General features: G+C 46.0%; 1 protein-coding gene across 1 annotated transcript in view; it reads right to left on the reverse strand.

The window, feature by feature from the left end:
• ALK (ALK receptor tyrosine kinase) overlaps nt 1-14685 on the reverse strand; it is a 903954-nt gene that overhangs the window by 125570 nt on the left and 763699 nt on the right. The window contains exon 9 of the mRNA XM_084820831.1: nt 6948-7117. Within this exon, the coding sequence (XP_084676957.1) occupies nt 6948-7117 (170 nt within the window). The remainder of the gene's footprint in view (nt 1-6947; nt 7118-14685) is intronic.

The raw sequence follows: 14685 nt of genomic DNA on the forward strand, positions 1-14685 counted from the left end.
AGCCAGATGCTCGTGAAAAGATAATTTGAGGCTCAGGACACAAGAGTTATATAATCTTGACATGCCTGTATTTAGGGATGGACGGACCCATCTGATGAGTTGCCCCCCCCCCCCAGGTCGCATGGCCCAGATTCGCTCGGCAAGTCACACAAGCTGCTCCCCCTCTCCGTGCCAAGGATTCCATCAAGCCCCCAGTGCTCATGCCCTGGCCTCCTCGGGAGGAAGCCACGGTGAGAGTGCTGGGGTGCTGCCGAGGCCCTTCCTCCCCAGGCCAGCTGTTGAGAGCTTCCTTAATAGCCGGCACGGGGAGGGCAGGTCCCAGTGTGGCAAGCCCCCAGCACTCCCAGCTGCTCGCCAAGCTCCAGGATGCTGGGCAGGCGGGTTCGTCAGCACCCCAGGGCTTGGTGTGCGGTGTCAGGGAGGCTGGATGGAGGGAGTCCATTGGACTCCACCCCCTTTTTGGACTCCCGCACCATCCCTACCTGTATTGCATGCACATAAATATCTATATATCTATATATGACATCACACCTGCTGATCCTATGTTCATTAAACTGGAATCATTACAGCATTCTGGTTCTATAATGGTATGCACTCCTCTCTTCCCTAAGCAGTCATGTCCAAGGACAGTTTAGTTTCCTTTGGATGAGAGAGCCATGGAGAATTATGGTATCTTTGGACTATTTGTTTCTTTACAAATATAGAAGCCAAGCCTAGTGGAAGCAAGCTGACAAAAGGGGCAGCAAAACCTCTGATCCTGCATCATATTCCCACAGAATCTCTAGCCCTGTTCATTCGGTACCTGTGGATACTGAATGTGTGAAGGGGCTTCCAAGAATCCACCAAGTTAGCCCTGCTCCCTAGATGCTGATGCAAGTGCGGACCATGCCTCCCGGCAGTGCACAATCAGCATCAATCTGATGGGGGCCTATGTGTGCACAGATGTTCATGTGTAAGATTCCCTCAATAGAGATGCAAATTTTGGTTGATCATGGTACACATCCCTGTGAAGGGAGCCCTATTCTCATACATTGATATACACATAGAGCTCCCCTCAGACTGACACTGCCAGCTGGGAGAGGAATGGTCAGTGCATGCATCACCATCTGGGAGTGGGGCTATCTAGGCACATGCGCGAAAGTCCCTTTATGCATTCAGTACATACCAAACACCTGAACAGGACTACTGTTTCTAACCTTCCCAGTTTTATAAAACCCAGTTTTATCTAAGTCACCCTAAACTCTTTTGCTGTCTGCCTGCCACTCTCAGACAGAAATCCTATGGCTGCTAGACAGTGTCTGGATGGTTCTGAGCTTAGTTCCCAGAAACAGCCCCCCCCCCACCTTATAGGCAGCACAGTTCTCCCCCGTCTCCGTGCTTGTAACTCTACGCAGTGCAGCGTGGGCAAAAAGGGGGTGTTCCTGGGGGCGGGGGGGGGGAGGAGACCATGGAAGTGTCGTTACGACACTTCCTATGTGCTGTGCGGCCTTCCCCGCTCCCACTCCAAGGTCCCCAGCTAGACAACCAAATGCAGGGAGGCTGGAGACCTGAGGAGAGGATCCCCGCTGTGTTCCACCCACCCTGCATTGGATAGTCAGCCACTTTCGAGTTTGGAGGCAGCCGACTATCCTGATAGGATTGTGCCCTCGGAGTCTAAGGGTGCTTCCGGATGAGGGTTTTATGGTGTTATCGCCCTGCCTCATCCACAAAGGTTTACAACAGTCCAGACATCATCATCTTCTATTCAGGACCACCCTGTGTTTTCTTACTGCATCTTCCCTCTTAGTGCTAGGAGCCTCTGGAAGCACCCTGCACTGTGAACCAGGAAGTCCCCTGTTCAAATGTCGATTCTGCCGGGTGGTCTCAAACAAGCTCTTACCTCTTAGGGTGCTTCCACAATTAGAAAGCATTGTGCCGCTATTTCATATTTTTCTCCTCAACAGATTTTCTGCAGTAACAGAAAAGGTGGAAGAAGTGGTAGGAAAACAGAGGAAGGTTTTCCCTCATCTGAAAACACCCCAAATTCAAAACTGTAAAATTGTCTCAACACTGTTTCTCTGCCTCTCTCATAGCTGGAGGAAGTCACATTCCCAAACTCTGATAGGTGTTGCATTCCAAAAGCTTGGAAAGAGATTCCCAGCTATCAAGGAACATTGCTGTTCTTTTGTCCAAGTCATTCCCTGGCCACTCATCCATTGCCCATTCACAGTAATCAGGACAGACCAAACTCTCAGCAATATTCACGATCACTAATACAGATCAAAAACTTAAAACAATGCACTGAAGACTCTGCTCTTGCATCTTAACCACCCTGATTTTGAATACGGGAAGTTAAAAGGGGTGGCTAATCTGTATTATTGGAATCAATATTAGTGTTTATGAGTTTTCACTGAGAACTCTTGGGGAAAGCTTGCCTGTTTTGTTTTTCTAAGATTTTTTTTCCAGCTTGTAATGCTGGCTTTTTATTTTTGCTTTTACCTCTATTGTTGTCACAAAGCACCTCAATTTTTCAGCGTGTTTTCACCTGCCCTCAAAACTTCATCTATGTTTCATCCAAATCCTGGACATTAAACACAGCTCAAAGCTAGGCAAAAGCATCCAATGGCTCTAAGGAATTATGCTGTTCTCCTCCCAGTCTAAATATAGATTGTAAGTGACATGGGACAGGGATCATCTTTCGCTTATTGTTTACAGAGTAACAATAAATGAAAGCTAATCCCAGTCCCAATTCACTTACAATCTATATTTAGACTGGGAATGGAATGGCATATTTCCCTGGAGCCTGAAAAACCAGCCACTGGACATGTATATACACCATATTTCTTATAGAGTTTGCATGACCTGATCACACGTTGGTTGCGCTTACACATCACGTTAACCTATGGTGGGTGGCAAGCTACACTGGGTAGGTGGTTATGCAAACAACCTACTGTGCTCTTAGGCAAACAAGCTGCACAGAGTAGTCTATTTCCACCCACCCCCTTCCTCCTATAGTCCCCTCACCCAGCTGGGCAGGTATCCCAGCTTCCTTTGTGGTGGAAATAGAGATCAAGAGGAGCAGAGCGGCGGCAGCATTTTTGGCCACTCTTGCTGAGCAACCCTGTAGGCGATCTCCATAACCCACACTGATGCAACAGACAACACACTAACCCGCCATAGGTAAAATAACCCTTACCTCAGACCTGTGGGTTCTCAGGGTAGCTTATTTGGGGGAAATAACCCACTGTGTGTTGCGGGGGAGAAATCCCACAGACAACATGCTAACACATCATGGGTTGTTGTGGAAAATAAACCATCATGGGTTAGTGTGTTGTGTGAACGTAGCCATTTTCTCTAGCCCTATTCAGGCATTCAAAAAGGGGTTAAAATCAATGTATGAGGAGAAGAAGCACTCCAGCTCTGCCCCTCTCCCTCATCATATTTGTTACCCTCAACTTGTGGAGGGTGACAGTCTGAAGAGGAGAGCCTCCTGTATCTATGGAGGCTCTCCACATGACCCAGAGTGCTGGAAAATCTGTGTTCTGGCTTGCATGGATATTGGATAGCCTCCAGGGATACAGGAAGCTCTCCTCTTCAGACTAGCGCCCGCCGTGAGTTGAAGGCAGCAAACATGATGAGGGAGAGGGGCAGGGCTGGAGCATGCCTTCTCCTCATGTGCTGATATTAACCCCCTTTGAATGCATGAATTGGGCTTCTCGATCTGCCATATTCCCACACACACCACAGCAGGTCTGGGTCCTAACATTAGGCAGAGTGAGGCACTCCCTTCAGGCAGCAGATCCTGGGAGGCAGCAGAAAGGCATTGGAGGAAAGGCCTGTGTGCCATACAGCCTGCTCTGTTCCCCCTAAGTTAGCCTGCTGCCTTCAGGTGCAGTGGCGGATATTGTCCCATTGTCGGTGATGAGGACAGATTCATCTACCAGTTCAGTCAGTGTTTGTACATGGAATGGGTGGGGCACCATCTTGTTCTTCGCTTCAGGAAGCAAAACATCTTGGGCTGGCTGTGCACCACACCACAGAGCCAATTTTGTTATAGATTCCACATGCATTTGTATTTGAGCATACTTTTCTAACCACACCTGACAAAGTGGTTGCACAGATTATTTTCACAATCCTAAAACTGCTTCAAAAGACATACATTGAATCATGTATTATTTTAATTCTGCTTAGACCCAAGATCACACAGAGTACACAGTACAGGGAAAGGATGAGTGTTCCATTGGAGGGAAGTGTCTATGTGATTATCACTCATGAAGATGCATAGATGTGCATTTGACTGTAGAAATACTTAAAAGGAAAGTAGTAAAATCGTGTGTAGAATGTCAATGTTAGGATAGGGCCTTGCAAGAAAATACCACAAGTATAGATATAGTTCGGGGAGGGGGGATGTTACCTTGGCAACACATAAATAAATTATTACTCTTAAATGATGCTAGCAAAATAGTAAAGCTGTCTTCAAAGGATAGCATAGATAAATGGAACATAGCTAAGTGGAATCAAGCAACTACGTCTTGCTATGGAGGGCAAAGGCAGCAGAGAGGAACAGCAAAATAAGACAAATGTTGATATTTTTATCTTACATATTAATTATGCATCCAGTGTCGATGTCCCTCTTGTACTAGCAGCCTTTGTGCTCTTTCAAGGGTCAGCAAGATGAAAGACACTCTCTGCATAATATCTCAAGAAGCAAGGTAACCGTTATAATGAAATCCATTATTCCTGGAACAATGAGTTGAATGAAGAGCTAAGGCTGAGATTCTCTCAGTGCAAACAAGCAGTGAATGTATCATTTGCAAAAAGGGCTTATCTAGATAGTGACTTCCCATATTTCTAGAGCACTATGGGAAATGTTGCTGGGATAAATAGATACTGTTGTGGCTTCTAGTCAATCATTCCTTCATTAGGTTGATTGCTGGTTAATAGCCTAGAATGGTTGGTTGCTGGGAGCTGTAAGGAAATGGTTCCCTGATAGGTGGGAGATCAGTGTGTTGGAACGATATATCAAGACTTTGGAGATGGTGAGACCCTTTTCGATGAAAGGGGTGTTTGTGTCTGCATGCATGTGTGCATATTTGAGAGAGAGAGAGAGAGAGAGAGAGAGAGAGAGAGAGAGAGTAGCTCACAGTCTTTGGGAGAGGTGTGTGTGAGGAAGGGGTGGCAAAGAAAGACAGGAATAGCTGTGAGTATGCTGAAGGTGAAATCTCTTGGGCTACAAGGCATCTCTGATGAGGGTTAGTAGATCTCCTGTCTGGGAGGGAGCCTGTTGGCCTCCTCTTATGCTCTGCTTTAAAAAATGTGCAAATACAGCAATTATTACAAAACTACTGCAAGTCTCCAGTATTCTTTCATCAAAAGGGCACCAAACTGAATAATGCTGCCCTGGGAACTTCTCACCACTCAGGGAAGTGGCAGGCAAGCAATGCTGACAGCTGACCTGAACATTTTGGCCACTCTCCCCCCACCCCCAGCCATGGAGGGGAGGGAATTGGAGCAAAAGAAAAATGCCCTGGGTGATGCAGGTGGGAGAACTTTGTTGACATTTTCAGCAGTGGGTGGGGTTTGGAATTCAACTTAACTTTCACAAGGTGGTAGAGGGGTGAATTATCTGCTGGGGATGGGGGTTCCTAGAAGCACATGAAACACATCATCCAGCATCTAAACTGACTGCCTGTAAACTGACTCAGTTCAAGGAACTGGCTTTGAACTATAACATCATGGGCCCAACATAACCCAAAGGACTGAGTCCTTCCTTATGTCCCATCAGAATGATCTCTAACACTAACTCAAAGAGAGACCCCTTGTTATCATGCATTTATCAGACATCAGGGGCAACCACAGAATCAGAGCTTTTCTACAGAAGGCTGTTAGTCCACTGTATCTACTTTTGGTTTTGTCACAAAATTGAGATCCAAGTTCTAGGGCTTTTCTACATGAGGCTGTTAATGTGCTGTATCTACTTTTGGTTTCGCTGCGGAATTGAGATCTGAGCACTACATGAACAGCATTTCCTTCCCTGATTTTCCACTACATAACTTCTAGGTGGCAGTGTTTGCACTATTGTGGGAACAGTGCAAATACACAAGTGAAAAGGTGTTGTATTTTGCTTTCACAAATACTTCCACATTTTCCCTGCTCTAAAAAAACTTGCTGAAAGTGCTATTTAAAACAGAAGCAAAACTGGAGGGCCACGACAATGCAGGGAATGACAAGCACACAATAAATGCCTCATGTAAAAAAGCTCCCACACAAAAAGCTTTTCCTTTTCAGTTTTCCCACTACGTAATCTCTAGGTGGTGCTGTGCTAGAGTGGAATAATGCAATTCCACATTTAGGAAAATACATTTTCTTTTGCTTTCAGAAATAATAGCTCTTAAACAACAGAAGCAAAACTGGCGGATGTTGTTGTTGTCTAGAGAACCTGTAAATAACCATGAGTAAGGAATGATGAGTGCATAATAAATGTTTTGTGTAGAAAAGCTCTCAGTCTTAGTGCCTAATGACAGGTGCTGTTAAATGAGTCTTAATTAAATGTAAAGATTTATTTGTTTTGAAGTGCAAATTGCATCAGCTGAGTAGTGGTAGTAATAATGGGATCAGAATAGGGATGGAAGATTCCTCCCTAGATCAGAGCAGGCATGGAGGATTTCCACCCCATGCAAATAGTAGCTTCAGAAGAGAATTTTCCCCAGGACCACAGAACCAGAAGAAATGGTTAAATTCCTGCTCCATGCTTAACTCTGATCCTATTCACGGTCAGACCACAGCTCATTCAATTTGCATTTAAAAGCAACAACAACAAAACACATTGCACAATAAATGAGAAGATACACTGAACATCAACTGTAGTTTGGCCCTTGGTGGTCCATGGGAGATGTGCTCTCAAGAATTCCAGACACCTGTGAGTCAAAAGATGTAAAGAATGAAAAAGATGGTGTAATGTCTCCTACCTGTCTGATACATCATGGAGTGGCCTGACCATCTTCTGCCAGACCCCCAATCCTTTTCTGTTATCAAAGTGCCAGAGCTTCCTGCTCTGCTCCTTCCCAGTCTTGTTCTCGACAAGGACCAGGGAAACATCTCCAAGCAAGATGCCGTGGAGGAGCCAAGACATTCGAAGCTATAAGGAAAGGATTTGCACAAAGCAAATTAAAACAGAGCACAAAGAAAGAGCACAACCAACAAACTCTCCAAAATGTGTCAAATTCCTCATGGGCACCATTCTCTTTAAGGCAGCAGCACAGAAGCTCAGACCTGGGGGTGAAATCTAGGCTTCCTGGGGACAAAATCTAGCCTTCTGGCGTTCCCCAGATGGCCACACCCCTTTCCCCTGGCCCTATCCCCTTTCCCCCAACCACTTGGTGGTTTCCTGGCTTTAGTGTAGTTTTACTTCTAAAAGTTTGAAATACAGTCTAAGTGCTTGTTTGTCTTGCTCCAACTTGTCTTAGGGCCACTTCCACATTATATTTATTTATTAAAGCTATTTTATAGACCACTATCCACCCAAGTTTCATCATGGCTTACAACATTAAAGTACAACAGAACCTAAAACAACAACCACCCACCAGCAACAAAAAGTTGCAGCACAGCTAAAAACAAAATACAGCAGGGCAAAACAATAATCAATACCCAAAGGCTAACAGAAACAAAGATATTTCCATTTTTTTCCTGTGGAAGATCAGAGGAAGGGCACTGTTTGAACCCCCTGCCCCCCAAAGGGAATTCCCTCATGCTGGAGCTCTTAGCAAAAATGTCCTTTTCCTGGTGGAGGCTAATTTAGAGATGGAATCTGGAACACAGGCTCATTAGAAGATCTTAAGTGCTGGGGCAGGTAGGTGTTGTATGGTAGGAGATGTCTTTAAAATAAGCCATTTAGGGCTTTAAAGGTAAGAATTAACACTTTGACTTGGCCCTGGAAACAAACTGGCAGCCAGTGCAGATGCTTCAAAACAGGTGATATATGACAACAGGTGAGCTGCTGCGTTCTGCATTAGCTGAAGTTTCTGAACTGTTTTCAAATGCAACCCCATGTAGAGTGCATGTCAGCAGTCTAATCTAGAAGTCACCAAGCCATGAATGAGAGCGGCCAGATCTATCTTCCAGCAGAGAGTGTAGCCAGCATTATCAGCCAAAGCTGATAAAAGGTTCGCCTGGCACCTACATTGTATTCCTTTCGGCACCAGGTGAAGACCTTTTTATTTTCCCAGGCATTTTAGCATTCTAGCTTTCTAAACTTTTAGCTTTGCTGTTTTAACTCTGTATTTTAAACTCCTGCACTGCTGCTAGGTTTTATTGTGGTTGTATTGTTATATTGTGGTTTTAATGTTCTATATATTTTAAATTGTTTTATTGTATGCTGTTTGGTTTTAATTTTTGTGAACCGCCCAGACAGCTTCGGCTATTGGGCGGTATAGAAATGAAATGAATGAATGAATAAATAAATAAATTAAAGGCACTCCAGCCACAGCTGCCACTTGGGAATCCAGGAACAGTGCTGGGCCCAACACTATCCCGAAGCTACAAACCTGGTCCTTACAGAGGGGTGTGACTATGTCCAGAACAAGCATAGTCCCAGGCAACTGGTCCACTGAATCCCCCACTAACAACTCTGCCTTATCTGGACTGAGTTCAAATTTATTCACCTTCATTCTGTTTACCACTGACTGCAGGTGAGCATTGAAGGCTCACACCGCCTCACCTGGATTTGCTGAGCATACTGATGACAACAAACTCCATAGCTCCTGACAACCTCTCCCAGGGGTTTCATGAAGATCAGCCTTCCCCAACCTGGTGCCCTCCAGATGTGTTGGACTACAAGTCCCATCCCCAACTAGCAGGGTTGGCTGGGGAATGCTGGGAGTTGTAATCCAACACATCTGGAGGGCACCAGGTTGGGGAAGGCTGGCATAGATGTTAAGCAGCTTGGGAGATAATATTGAACACTGAAGGTATCATGGTGGCAAGCCCAGGTTTGCCTCTTTATAATGTGGGAAATGGCTCCTAATTTGCAGTTCTGGGTTGTTATTTTTGGAGCAACCACTTTGCCACTTGTTTTTGCTCCCTTCAAGGCTCATTCTGGGAGTCCTGTTAATTCGTGCTACGAGGGCATTTGCAGCAGCACAGCAATTATGCTTATTTCCATCGCTGCTTGGGAATTCTCTTGTATTGAGACTTTTTTTACCTGGGGAGGTGGTGGGCTCTCCCACCCTTGGGGCATTCAAGATGAAGTTGGTCAGCCATCTGTCAGGGATGCTTTGACTTAAGATTCCTGCATTGAGCAGGGGATTGGACTTGATGGTCTTATAGGCCCCTTCCAGCTCTACTATTCTATTATTCTATGATACTGCTCTTCTCCCAGTCCCATCTCTGACTTTGCATTACACATTTAGCTGTTGGACAGGTTTCTTTCCTTTCCTTTCCTTTCCTTTCCTTCCCAAGACCACATTCTTCACCTCTCCGCCAGGTATGAAATCTCTAGCTTCTAACATATGCCCTGTATTACTTTGACAGACTTGTCAACTCAGTTCTACCTTAAGTGCACATCCTCCTATAAAAAGTACAGTGTTAATACTTCTATGATCCAAAATAGCAAGAATCCCACTCTCCCTTTAGACATGGCCTAATAGATACAAGTTAAAATTGACAGCTTTTTCAGTAATGAACTCCTTTATATTCAGCTAGCAGCAGAGACGAGCGGAAAGCTGCAATAAGAGGGTGTTGCTTGTAATTACACACCATCATTCCCCTTGATATTTCATTCAAAAATTAGTTTTTTTCCCTCTTTTCTGTAGGTGATTATAGACTTTCCAATTATGATCCATTGGTATTTGGATTTTTATTAATTAAAGTGCCATACCCCAAAGTGGTCCCAATGTTTACACTTAAGTTTAGTGTGATCCTTTATGCCTGTATATAAAATTATTTCCTGGCATTTTCACATTTTAGAACTTCCTTGCAATCTCCCTCAGGAATGAAAAAAAATATTTGCAATTTGAGTGAGGCTCAACATCAGTCCATTGTTAACAATGCCTGTTCTAATATGAATAGGTTAAAAATGACTAAATCTCAGCTAAATAAAAGCACTATGTGAAAAATAATTTTTTGGAAGGCATAGATTTATGCAGTCTCAAGCCTAAAAACTTGAGAATATTGAGGAGAGTAATTTGCTGAGGCTACATTTAATAATGATTCTCTGGTGTCAAGTGGATAATCAGAGAACTGGGCCTTGTCTCAATGTAGGAGGTGTTTTTTTTTTTTTAATGCCCTCTATTTGTTATTATTTCACAAGAAACTACTGTTCATTAGAAGATCAGTCCTGTTACCAATGGAGGCTGGTGGCTTTGAGGTCATAGGGTGGTGAATCTGCTCTGGGTTTCAGTCAGAATCAGTCAGAACTCTAAAGGAGCTATCCAAGGTGCTCAGCCTCCCCTGTCCATTACCCTGTGACTGCTATATTTTTTCAGTAGACTTCAGTAGCACTATATATTCTGGCACTATAGCGGGGCTAAAACAGGGGTGGGTAACTTGTGGCCCCTGTTTGAAGGAGAATCACAGGAAGACCCTGAACTTATGGGCTAGGGAGAGATCCTCCCTCTTTCCCTCAGGTCCTCAGGACGCAACCGTTGCTTGTGCGCCAAACAAGCGCTACGCCTCCTTTCCGTGCCCTCCATCTGTCGTCGCTCCCTGCGTCTACGCCGAGCGTCCAGCAAGTCCCCCTCCAGCACTCTCTCGCTGCCAGGGTCACTATCTATCCCAGGAATGCCGGCAGGAGGAATCTCTTCCAGCTGCTGTGCCTGTGAGGGATGAGCTAGCTCCTCTCCCACGGATTGCTGTTCCTCCTCAGAATCAGAACTGCTCTGGGGTTCTATCGGCTCAGTTTCCACCCTGACATATATAACCAAACCTGGGCAGTCTCTCACCCCCCTTTTTTTCTTTTATAGGAAAAGCCATGGGTGGGTGGGTGCGGGGGAATGATCTGGAGTAGTTCATTTTCCAATCTTTGGATTTGGGCGATGAAACAGTTAAGGACTTTATTCTCCTGCCCATATGTATGTAGTGTGTAGTTTGACCCTAATTTAACATACATTTTAGTACTATAAATATGCAATTTAAATCCACCTTGAATACTTTGACTGTAAAATGGTGGGAGATCAGTAGTAGTAGTAATAGTAGTGGTAGTAATAATTTCATTATTCACATCAATTATTTTAAAACCATTATTTCTGAAAGTGTGAGATGGACTAAGGAGGTGCAAGCAGTTGTGAAAGGAAGCTGGATCTCATGTTTGCCTATTTTTGGTCTTTTAACAGTGCCAGAAATAGTTGGCCTACTCTGGCCAGCTCAGTGCAACGTAGGCGGCTGCATGCCTCTCAGATTATGTTGGCTGACTGTACTGAAGGCAAATGATGCCAATTTCCTTTTGTTCTTTGCCTTTTGGCTCCACCTGCTTACTGCCCTGTCCCCCACCAAATGAGCACAGGGTTGGCAACAGGAGGAAGGCAGAATTTACAGCTAGGCTAGGCTAGGTCAGTCTGCACAACCAAATGGGGACATTTTTCTCCTCATTATCTGTCAGACCTTGAACTGAGAACCTGAGAGACATTGAACAAGGTTTCAGCTTGTATGCTGCCACCACCACCACCTGCCCAGCTCTGCCCAAGGGAGGGAACTGTAGGGAAATCAGCAACCCCAGCCCTTCCATCGATATGCCAGAATGGATCAGGTGATCTCTGCAACAGTGTCCTTTTCTGACTTGCTCTCCAGTTGGAAAATAATAGGAGACCTGCTCTCCCAGGCTACAGACCATCTTTGTCTCTGTCCTGACACTGAACATTTCTATAGCGATTTTAGAGAATTCCACCACGGATCCCAGGGGGGCCGAATTCCAGTGAATTCAGCCCCCCGGAATCCATGGCGGAACGGAGCCCCCCACCCCTCCACCTCGCGAAAGCCCCGTGAAACGGAGCCTACCTGGCTGTGGCTCCGGCTGTGGCTCCAGCGGCGGTGGCTCCAGCTGCTGCCGAGCTGGTGTGGACACAAATGGCATCCTGAGTAGGGGACACTATTTGTGTCCCTATGGTAGCCCGTGATAGGCTATGTAAAGATTTACGTAGCCTATCACGGATAAAATGGGAATGCAAATGGTGTAGGGGACGCCATTTGCGTCCCTGCTTCAGCCGTGATAGGCTACGTAAATATTTACGTATCCTATCATGGGCTACCAAAGGGACGCAAATGGCGTCCCCTACTCAGGACGCCATTTGCGTCCGCACCAGCCCAGCAGCGGCTGGAGGCCCTGCTGCGGGTTGGCCTGGCCGGTGGCTCTGCGGCCCGGCTGCAGAGCGGAGCCGGCCAGGCAGGATTCTGGGGGGGGGAGGAACGGATCGCCGCCCCCCCGTTGAGGATTCTGGGGGGAGGAACGGATCACCTCCCCCCACCTGCGGAACCCAGCGGAGCCAGGTAAGCAGGGTTTCGTACACCAAACCAGGCTAAAATTCTGCACTTTCACCCAGGCTTTCTGCTCCCATTTTAAATGCAGGATCACGATGGGCTCCCTTTGCACACGCTTCTCTTTCCCCCCTTTATCTGTGTTGTTCTATATGTTTCATTATACAGCCACTAGATAGCACTGTGGTCTAGCGCCTCTTATTTCTGCATTTCCTCTTTTCACAAGGGAACTCAACATGCTGTAATTTGATAGCTCATTATCTCCATTTTTTTTAAAAAAAATGGGATAAAGGTCATCTGGCATGGGAGACCCCTGGAGGTTGACAGTGTCTTATGAAGGACCCGCAAACTTCCATGAATAACCGATCTCAATAGCAGGATAAAAGCCCCATGTGGAGGATCCCATTGACAAGAGGCCCATGGGGCAAAGTGGCACCATACAAACCTCTGAGGGCCAAACTAAACATTCCTTTAAGCATGCACAGTGCTGCTGCTTTTATTTACTCTCCTGCAAGCCCCAGTTTGGATTGGGACAAAGGTACTTCAGGAGAGGAGGGTTTGAGCTTCCCCCCCCACGCATTTTTGTCCCAAAGGAACATTTAGTTTGGCCCTAAGTGAACAAGTTACTCCAAGGAAGGCTGGAATTGGTCTGAAGCCTTTTATGCCTCTAGGGCAGGGGTGGGCCACTTGTGGCCCTCTAGATGTTTGGGCCTACAACTACCGGTAGCCCTCACCATGGATTATGCTAGCTAGAGCTGATCAGAATTGTAGGCCAAAACATCTGGGGGGCACTAGCCAGACCCCCTCTTCCAGGCTGCACCCCTTCCTTGAAGAATACAAGGCCTTAAGGGGGCAGGAGCCTAGAATCCCTGCTCCTCTCAGACAGCTTCAGATAAGCTTATTGACTGCACTGCTGGACCAACATGGGGATGTGGGTCCTTGGTCTGGAGGGGACCAGTTCCTCAGGCCATGTGTGTGTGAGTATGGACTCTAGAGATCGCAGTTCAGGGTTCCGTGACTCAAGGGCCTCTGATCCAGTAGGCTGTGGTTCTCTTGCCCAGGCATGATGCTGGGGCTTAGATTGGTTTCCAGCACCTCTGCCTCCAATGCCACTGGTCCGATAGATCTGGGTGCCCCCTCCTTATCTGAGTTGGGGTCAGAGACCAGGATGCTGCTCAGGGTGAGGGTTCTGGCAGCCTTGGCCTCGACTGCACAGAAGCTAGGCAACAGAGAGGCCTGTCTGAAAACCCTGAAGCAGCACCCTAAACCTGTCTCTCCAAGCTTTCTACCAAACGTATTAGATAGAGAGCGAAAGCATTTGGTAAATTGGAATGGATGCTTTAGTTTGCACACATGTCAGCTGCTTGAATGAAAGGAATTATTGGCATCATACATGGGAGCTTAGCATATCCGCAAAGAGCAATACACAGACTGTAATGAACTGGCTCAGATTGAATTAGCTGGCATGCTGCCGAAATGGATGTCTTTGGCTTTTATTTCTCGGTTTCCAATCTCTGCAGTAGGACATTCTAAGGCCTTTCACACCTGCTGAAGTGAGCAAGAGCGGACAATGATCTGGATGCCCCAAGCCATGACGGTCCGATGAGAATGGTGTTCATTTTACAGATGAGATTGTCAGCGAAGGCAGATGGCATGCTTTGTGCGATGGAGCCTTAAACAGACTCATGGCATGTTTTAAAGGATCTGAATCTTGGTGCTATTGTTTCTGGGTTTTCCCCCAACCACCAAACCTCTCCCCTGATAGGAATTTTCAGTAGGTTAGCCAGAAGCCAGAAACACCATTAAGAATGTAATCAACCATCCCGGGCTGACATTGTCTCATCATTGCTTTGAAAGCCTAACTGATTTGCTAAATATAATATAGAATAAATTAGGGGAACTATCCATTGATTGGGTCCAGGGTTAAAATAAATCACACTCCGGCATAACTACAGCAGCACCGATGCCTATATTGAACTATGATTACCTCCCTGGCAAGCCTACCAGCTTCCTATAGTCATTGTATAGGATAGATTAGAAAGGTCATTTCCAGAGCATACAAGAATCATTAAGACTTGCATGCAAGTTGTTGGCTTGTTAGACGTGGAAGAAAGGATTACATAAACTATCACTGGTAGGGATGTACGAAAATTCCGCCACGGATCTCGGGGAGGCCGAATGCCAGCGCATTCAGCCCCCCAAAATCGGTGGCGGAACGGCCTGCCCCCCCCCCCAGGATGA

Source organism: Heloderma suspectum, chromosome 1 (genome assembly GCF_057233095.1).
Source record: "Heloderma suspectum isolate Gila_16-S chromosome 1, 16-S_ref, whole genome shotgun sequence".
Taxonomy (NCBI): Eukaryota; Metazoa; Chordata; class Lepidosauria; order Squamata; family Helodermatidae; genus Heloderma; species Heloderma suspectum.